At 31.7% G+C, this 9,848-nt stretch overlaps 1 protein-coding gene and 1 pseudogene across 1 annotated transcript; both read right to left on the reverse strand.

Annotated features, from left to right (window-relative positions):
• Positions 1-919: 919 nt before the first annotated feature.
• LOC106339809 lies at positions 920-3,345 on the reverse strand (annotated as a pseudogene).
• A 1,805-nt stretch (positions 3,346-5,150) lies between these two features.
• LOC106292356 (dirigent protein 22-like) lies at positions 5,151-5,991 on the reverse strand. Its single transcript, XM_013727950.1, has one exon. It carries the CDS (start codon positions 5,853-5,855, stop codon positions 5,382-5,384), a length of 474 nt encoding a protein of 157 aa, XP_013583404.1. The 5' UTR covers positions 5,856-5,991; the 3' UTR covers positions 5,151-5,381.
• Between the last annotated feature and the right edge of the window lie 3,857 nt (positions 5,992-9,848).

The raw sequence follows: 9,848 nt of genomic DNA on the forward strand, positions 1-9,848 counted from the left end.
AATAGTATAATATTATTAATATAAATTATACATACAAATTATAAATTAAAAGTAAATAGCAATCAATTATTATAGTATATTTATTTTAGAAATATTTGTATCCGTGCATGAGCATGGGAAAATCACCTAGTTTGTTATATATTAACAAAGTAAAAAATGTTTCTACACCATTATTGAGTTGTCCTAAGATTTACCGTGAGGATACTAATATTCCACAAAGTTTACAATACTATATAGTATAACACAATTGCCAAAAAATAGAGTAAATACTCCCATCATAACACTAACTCAGATACCAACCTCATGAAACACAATTGATAAATAACTGTTTTTTGGACCAAATCCAATTGGTTCTCCTAGACTCATCCTACTATAAGACCATGTACAACGGTTTCAACACCCTCTCCATATTCAACACCTTCCCCATATTCAACACCCTATTTTTCTCTTTTTAACACTCTACATCATCTTCTCTCTCTTCCACCTCATTTATTCAACACCCACTTCAATCTACACATCTACAATGGTTTGTTTTAAAAAATTCAACACCCTACCCCACAACTCTTAATTCATATTTTTGTTTTTTACAATTAACTTAAAAGCTAAAATAACAAAACTTGTAATAATATTTATTTTGAATTATTATACTTAGCTTGATTTTTAAATAATACCAAAATCTGTATTTTAATAAAACAATCAAAATTAAGAACATATTTATTTTTGAAGTAAGATATTTACCAAATTTTATTTTCAAAAATGCGAAACTTATTATTATTAAAACAACTAAAATTAGGAAACTTTAAATACACACGATACAAACACATATTATTAAGAAATTTTAAACACAACCGATACAAAGCACACAAAATAAAAAAAAACATTCAAACTCTTAAAGCACATACATATTTTTTTTTAAAAATTAACCATGAAACATTCCAAATTTTGCCCATATGTGTTTAACTAAATCTGATTGCAATTCATGATGTATAGTTGAATCACGTAATTCAGATCTAGTACGCACATGATTTGCAAATGCTGGTAGCACCTCAGTAGAAAATGGTTGTGGTGTACTCGAACCACTTGCCTCAGATTGATCATAATTTGTCCAATTATGAGCATATGTATCTCGTTCATCCTCAACAATCATATTATGCAATGATACATGACCGCATGATGATAGCAAGATACAATATCTCCCACATGCGAGCTGGTTCACGAATGATTTTAAACCGAGCCTGTAATACCCCAAATGCGCGTTCGATGTCCTTCTGATACCCTTCTTGATATTTTGCAAATAACTTGTCTGGTTCACTTTGAGGAAGTCGGATTGATTTGACGAAAGTTGGATAAGAAGGATAGATACCATCAGCTCGATAGTATGCCATGTCATATGGACGTTGGTTTACAGAAAAACTTTACTCTTGGAGTATTACCTTGTTCAACATCATCGAACACCGGCGAAAGATCTAGAACATTTATATCGTTTAATGTTCCCGGACATCCAAAAAAGGCATGCCAAATCCATAGAACATGAGACACAACTGCTTCAAGTATAACCGTGGTGGTTCTCTTATCTCCCCGAGTAAACTAACCTTCCCATGCTGTTGGACAAGTTTTCCATTCCCAATGAATAAAATCAATACTCCCGATCATCCCTGGAAACCCCCTCATCTCACTGACATGCAAAAAGTTTTGCAAGTCATCTTGAGTTGGAGCTCTGAGATACTCTTGCTCATACAACCGTATGATTCCTTTACAGAAACGGCGCAAGTACTCCAATGCTGTAGTACCTCCTATCTTGATATATTCGTCAATCACATCGGCATCAACACCATACGCTAACATTCGCATGGCAGTAGTGCATTTTGCTAATGGATAAATACCATCCTTATTTGCTGCGTCAACTCGTTGGGTGAAATAGTTGTCACTGCTTGATAGGTCCAACGATCCGAAGAAAAACATGTTTTCGCATCCGGAATCGCCGACGAAACATTTGTTCATCATATGTAGGTTGATTGGCAAAGTAGTCATCAATCAGCCTTTGATTCACTGCTACATGATCTCTCTTGAAGTATTTTCTCTTGCTACGAGACGTATGGTCTTCCTCAAATTTTTTTCCGCGCTCTCTAAACCGGTGTACGATATACCTCTCTTCAAGCTCACACTATTTTTTGTACACTTCGATATCGAAAGGAAATTCTGATGGATCCATTGATATTTTTTTGTAAGATGAAATTGTCTTATTGATACATTTACGGGAAAATTAGTTTCCATTTATAAAAGACTGAGTGGATGAAAATTCTGGACTCCAAACAAACATTAAATTGGCATAAATAATAGATAATGATTGGATTCTCTACAAAATCAGAAAGTCACGGATTGCATACAAACAAAAATTATTAAAGTGAAAAATGACACGCATTATTAAAGTCGAAAAAACAAAAACATACATTATTAAGGAAGAAAAATATAAACACACATTATTAAAAGAAAAATACAAACATACATTACTAATTTCCAAATAGATCGTTGCTCAACTTCTCTAACAGCTGTTTGTTCTTCTCATCAAGATGTTCTTTTTCACTTAGCTTCAAGAACATCTTCATTTTTTTTGGTTTCAATCTTTTCTTTCATCAATCGGTTTGCCTCCTCTTGTGTCTTGGCTATTTTGTCCAATCATTCCATTTCTTGCTCTTTGAATTGTTTGTATTCATTCCACTCTTCGTTGACGGTTTCCAAAGATGCGCCTTTGCTTTTCTTTTTGCCTTTTTTTTTTACTGCCTCTCTCCCCATTGGAAGAGCACTTGATCCTACAGAGTTTGATCCTACGGAGTTCGAATCATTGGCATCACTCTCTTGGGATCTCTTAGATCCATTACTTGTAGAGCTAGTATTTCCTTCTACTTGACTACCATAGCGCGGTTGATCACGAACAGTAAGCCACTCCGACATTAAATTGAAATGTTCATTCTTACCACTTGAATATAATTCATGCGCTTTTGACATTACATCATTCTCCGACCATCCACTTTGTTGCATACGCCCAGCGTTATCGTAAGCCCCACTCCATTTGCTCAACTTTTTATTCAAATAGTTGAAATGATTTATGCATGAAGCTCCATCATGGGGAGAATCAAATGAGCAATGCTCATTACAGTACTCAGAAATTTTACTCCAGTATGCTTCGCTTTTCTGGTTCATGCCAACAATGCTGTCTGTCCCATATTTAATCCATCCACTACGTAGCACCAAGTTTTGACCGGTGGTCCACTTAGGGTTTCTACGGCGAGCTTGAGCTGATTCATCTGGATTTGCGTCGGGAATGAGTTCGCTAGAACCACTCATGCCACCAAGAGCTATTTGGGTAGAAAATTCGGGAAATTCAGTTTCTCTCGGAAGGAGTAGAAGAAAGTGGAGGTGTTTAAGAAAAATATTGCATCATTGATCCGTAATTTGGAGGATAATTCAGAATAGATGATGGCATGAAGAAATTTGGTGGGAAACCATAATTTGGTATATTTTGGGGTTGGTTGGAAGTTTGGTTTTGAAATTGATAATTGTTGGAATTTTGGAAGTTAAACGGAAAATTAGAAGAGCTTTGGGTGTTAAAATGATTATTATTGGGATCCATTTAACCAAAAAAAAGATTTAAACACTAAAATAGTTGATTATAATGAAAAAATGATGTTTTTTTTCTGTATCCAAACGAAATGAGCGTAGTCTCTATTTATAGATAAAAAAAAAATTTGAATTTTGATATAATTTTGATATTTTTTAAAATAGTTATATTATAAATAAATGGGTTCTAATTATTGGGTGGGGATAAATATCAAAGGAAATCTGTATAGCCAATGAGAAGAGAGCATTTAAATATTATCGTGAATTAAAAAAAGAAAAAAAATCATGTAATCATGCGCGCGTGCGTGCACTCTCCCAACCCTCTCTACCCACTCACAGTGCGCCACGTGTCATTTCGGGACCACAAAATTTTTTTTCAAGAGCTGAAACTTTCCAAGGCATGTTGAAAACATGTAGATTAACATAAGAATTCAACACCCTCACCGGATGTTTTTCAGCCGTGGATTTCAACACCCTCATTGGTCATGGTACAACTATATACATTACCGCATGGGAGTAAATTGAAAACAAAAAGAGAAATTCTTGGGTTCACCCCCTAGGGTGAACCTCGAGATTCACCAATCAATAGTATTTGAGTATTTGATATTTTAAAAAAGAAATAATAATGAATTTTCAAATAAGATTATATTTTTAAAATAAAACAATAAAAATACATAAAAATAGTTACAAAAAAAAAAAAAAAAAATATTGTTAAACTGTTAGCAAAATACTAAATCCTATACCATAAATCCTAAACCCTAAACCCTAAATTATAAACCTTAAATCTTGGATAAACCGTAAACCATTTGAAAATTTTAAACCCTAAATCATACATTAAAAACTAAATCTTAATAAAACTAAACCCTAAACCCTAATCACTAAACACTAAACCCTTGGATAAACCCTGAACCCTTGGATAAATCATAAACTCTAAATCAAAAATATTTAAAATTAAACCCTAGAGTTTATGATTTATCCAAGGGTTGAGAGTTTACCCAAGGGTTTAGGGTTTAGTGATTAGGATTTAGGGTTTAGTGTTATGAAAATTTAGTTTTTAATGTATGATTTCGGGTTTAAGATTTTCCAACGGTTTAGTGTTTATCCAAAGTTAAAGGTTTAACGTTTAGGGTTTAGGGTTTAGGATTTAGGGTATTGGATTTAGTATTTTGCTGAAGACTTAACAATATTAATTAATTTATTTTTTGTAACTATTTTTATGTATTTTTATTATTTTATTTAAAAATATAATCTAATTTGGATATTCAATTTTATTTGCTTTTTCAAAAGATATCAAATATCAAATACTCAAATACTATTGGATGGTGAACCTAGAGGTTCACCCTAGGGGTGAACCCAAGAATTTCTCAAACAAAAATAAGAGCTTTTGTTAAAAATTTACAATATTGAGCTTTTGTTGGGATTTTTTTCTTACAAATCTGAGACCAATTAGTCAATTACTGTTAAGACAATTTCTTCGGATCTAAGAATCCTTCTTTGAATACTGGATACTAATATTGCCACTTTGACAAAACTCTTCTTAAACAACAAAGTATTTATACTATAAGGTTTGATTAGATCATGATTGTGCTCATGATCATTCCAAAATTATTTAAATGGGAATATATACTAGAGAACATTCCCACAACGATCACACCACGGTACACAACATGACATACAACAACAAAAAGGAAAACAGACAATAACATTCGTCAAATGCAAATGTTACTTAACAACATTACAAACGAACAAAAGCATAGTTATGATTAGTAATGCAAGACATAACAGTTATACTCAACAATGGCTACGCCGGACTTGAGATCAAGAAACTTGGTCCGAGCCTCGACATAACCTCTAGCAAACCCGAACATCCCGCTTCCTCCGACCACCGACATTTCCCTAGCCTTTTCCATCACAACGTTCCTACCAAGGATCGTGATCGTACTCCCGTTATACTTCCCGGTTTTGAAAGCAAAGTTCATCACCATCAATAAACCTATCTCTCCTTGGGCCGCTCCCGCATAAATCCCTTGGGCCTGGCCAACCACAGTCGAGTTCTTCATCACATCCGTTGTCAACGCATCGTCCATCATGGAGATGGATCCGAATAAGGAGGAATTCGAGACCGGTTGTTGGATCCTGACGGTACTAGGGTTTTGACCGCGTGTGGAGTCGTGCCAGTAGAGCCGGAGATGGGTGAGTGTCTCATGATCTGGGAGGTCGATGAGTTTTTTGTTCATGGTTCTTGCGAAGCCATCTTCAGCTGAAGCAATGGCGGTGAGGAGGAAAATTTCTGCGACAAGGATAATTAAGGATGAGCTTAGTCATGCTTGTGGTTCTTTGTGCATGTAGCTGAACGTTTGTGCTGTATATAACGAGTGTGTGTGTATTTATAGAAGAGAAAGGCGTAGATATTAATTATCGTTTTGTAGACAATGGATATTAATTATTAATGGCTGTTTTAGAGAGTATTTGATTAATCCTTTACAATATGGTTTTATTATGTTACGTTTGGAAGATCATAATTTACTCTTGTTGAGATTTTTTTCTAGGTTTGTCTTGATATATATACAAAACTATTGTAAGAAATTGTATTATATGTATTATTCTAGAGCCGGCCATATATATGACTTGGAAAATAGAGAATTATAACATGTCTGTTGATAATATTAACAGTTATGTACTGGGATTATATATTAGTATATTTATGGCATTTTCTCTGTAAAGTGGTGTACACTTTTTGCTTTTATAAATCTGATTGTGGAAATAAAAAGGTATGTGCAAAACAAAGAGAGGCAGCCTTCAAAAAAACAAAGAGAGGAAAACGTGCACCCTAGTTCAATAATGTTGGAAATGATTAATTTAGTGTGAACTATATTTATCATACGTACTGTGCATATATAGCAATATAAATATACTAATATATAAATTACAAATTTACGATAACTATGAATTGTGTATGCACATCTGACTAAAAGATTAGATAGATCACCATGTGTAAAAGTAAAACTATCACTGTTGATAAATACATATATACAACTATTAAAATATATATGAATATACACATATAATAATAATAATAATAATAATAATAATAATAATAATAATAATAATAATAATAGTAGTAATAATAATAATAATAAAGGAAAATCTCCAAGAAAAAACCCAAAAAATGTTTTTGACCAGGAGAATACTCAAAGAAAAAAAAGGCTTCATGAAAAAGGTAAATAACAATTATACACTTATTTTGCAGATATATAAATACAAATAAATAGGTAAAAATATTTAAATTTTAATTCAATATTAGAAATCTTCTCGTTTTTTCAAATTTTCAAATTTATTTTGAAGTTCAGTTTTTTATAATTTTTTTTAAAAAAATACTATTTTAATAATAATAATAGTAATAATAATAATAATATTAATAATAATAATAATAATAGTAGTAGTGATAATAATAATAATAATAATAATAATAATAATAATAATAATAATAATAATAATAATAATAATAATAATAATAATAATAATAATAATAATAATAATAATAATAATAATAATAATAATAATAATAATAATAATAATAATAATAATAATAATAATAATAATAATAATAATAATAATAATAATAATAATAATAATAATAATAATAATAATAATAATAATAATAATAATAATAATAATAATAATAATAATAATAATAATAATAATAATAATAATAATAATAATAATAATAATAATAATAATAATAATAATAATAATAATAATAATAATAATAATAATAATAATAATAATAATAATAATAATAATAATAATAATAATAATAATAATAATAATAATAATAATAATAATAATAATAATAATAATAATAATAATAATAATAATAATAATAATAATAATAATAAAAATAAAAGGAAAATCTCCAAGAAACAACCCAAAAATATTTTTTGACCAGAAGAATACTCAAAGAAAAAATAGGCTTCATGAAAAAGGTAAATGACAATTATACTCTTATTTTACAGATATATAAATACAAATAAATATATAAAAATATTTAAAATTTTAATTCAATATTAGAAATTTTCTCATTTTTTTTTCAATTTCAAATGTATTTTGAAGTTCAATATTTTATAAAAAATATTTTTAAAATACTATTTTAAATCCTAAACTCTATCTCCAAATTTAAACCATAAGTCTAAATTAATTAACCATAAATGTATAAGAAGGTGTATTTAATCTAAAGTTTGAGGTGATTAGATGATGACCACTGAAACTTTAGACTCTCCAAGAACACATAAACCTCTTTAAAGAAAATTTGGATCTTGAATCATTTTTCATCTATATTCATTGTGTTTGTGTGATTATCTTGCTCTCTAATCATGTTTAACCTTGAATCATTCATGGTTTTGGGGATATTCATGTCTATTAGTGAGTAGACGAATCTTGGATTCATGGGCTAGGGTGATTAAGGGTGATTAGAGAAGATCTAGGGTGTTTAGTATTAGATCTACTTGTTTCTATGCTTGTTGAGGGTTCTCAATGCTATTTTAGTCTTGATCATACTAAAATAGATCTCTAGGCATTTCCTGCCCACAAGGTGTATGATGAAATGCCTTAACCAACTCTTCAATGCTTTTAGCTTGCTTTACCTAAGAGATTAGTTGCTAAAGGAGTTAAGATTGCTATTAGACTTGTTCTCCATGTTTTCTTTAGTAACATTCAACCTAAGAGATTAGATGCTTGAGTTACTTTAGCAAAAGAACATTCATCTAAAGATAGAGCTTGTTTATCTTAGTGTCTAGGCATAAGGAAAGTGTTTGATTGATAGCTTGCCACCCTGAGATTGGATCTACATCACCCAAGATCAAATGCCTAGCCCCATGAGTCCTCTTGCTTCATATTGAGAAAAGAAAGATCATTACTTTATTGCATTAGCTAATTAGTTCTTAGTTCATACCATCTTTAAAACCGGATCGCACTTAGCTTAAGCATGAACTTGCATTCACTTTGCTTTAGAATCACCTAGGATTGGTTCGACAATCTTTTATACTACAACATTTGAGTAGGAGCCTTGAAAACTCCTAACATCAAATTGGCGCCGTTGCCAAGTTCTAGGTTGATTGTGACATTGAGATTTAGTCACTTGCTTGTCTATTATTTTTAGAATGGTGTCTTTCATAACATCTCGTTCCCACGACTGAACTTCCTGGATCTTCTGACTAATCTATGCCGAACTTCCCTTTCCACCTCGAAGGGTCTCATTCACTACAAGAAAACAGGGGGATTCTGATGGCCGAAATCGTCGGAAATTCGTCGGAATCGGTCTATTCCGACGAATTTCCTAGGAACCCGTCCGTCGGTATCGTTTCGTCGGAAAAAAAAAATTCGTCGGAATTTCGTCAGAAATTCCGACGACTTTCTGACGAATACCGAGAAACGTCATTCTGACGAACTTCCGACGATATTACGATGCGGCTACACGAGACCAGAGTTCATCGAAAAACTACAATTCCGACGAACTTTGGGCGTCGGAATTTACCGACGGACATCGGTCGTCGGAATATACCGACGAACCACGTTCGTCGGTATATTCCGACGGAAATGAGTTTGTCGGTAAATTCCGACGGATATATGTCCGTCGGCATATTCCGACGACCGTTGTCCGTCGGTATATAACCTTTTTTTTTACAAATTAATTTTGCATTTTTATATATTTTTTGATATTAATAAATTTAAAAAATTGGAAATTTAAAACTAATAATATTATAAAATTTAAATTCATAAAAACCGAAATAGGAAAAAAACATTCATAAAGTTTAAAATTCATACAAACCGAAATAGAAAAAAAAAACATTCCGAAAGTTTTATAAAGCCGAAATAAACTAAGAAGAACTCGAAGACATCAAACGATCTAGCTTCTGCATAATCTCGGTGTTGAACTTCTTCTGGGATGCCAACTCAGCAAGGATAGTGGCATTCTCCGAACGGATAGTGGCATTCTCCGAAAGGATAGTGGTGTTCTGCTCCTCCAATGCCCCAATCCGTTCATCTTTGTCATGTAGCTCCTCGAGAATCATGGGATCGGCATACGGAGCTTGCGAAGAAGATGCCGGATACGAAGAAGCACGACGGGCCAACCCAACTAAACGGCCTCCTTTCCTTTTAGGAACCGCCTACAAAAATATTTAAAGTAAGTAAATATGAACAAGTAAGTAATCGACATTATAAAAAAAAAA

This window comes from Brassica oleracea, chromosome C1 (genome assembly GCF_000695525.1).
Source record: "Brassica oleracea var. oleracea cultivar TO1000 chromosome C1, BOL, whole genome shotgun sequence".
Taxonomy (NCBI): domain Eukaryota; kingdom Viridiplantae; phylum Streptophyta; class Magnoliopsida; order Brassicales; family Brassicaceae; genus Brassica; species Brassica oleracea.

Excerpts from the sequence above, each read along its gene's own strand:
- LOC106292356 (XM_013727950.1), bottom strand. The coding sequence starts at position 5,855 with ATGAACAAAAAACTCATCGACCTCCCAGATCATGAGACACTCACCCAT.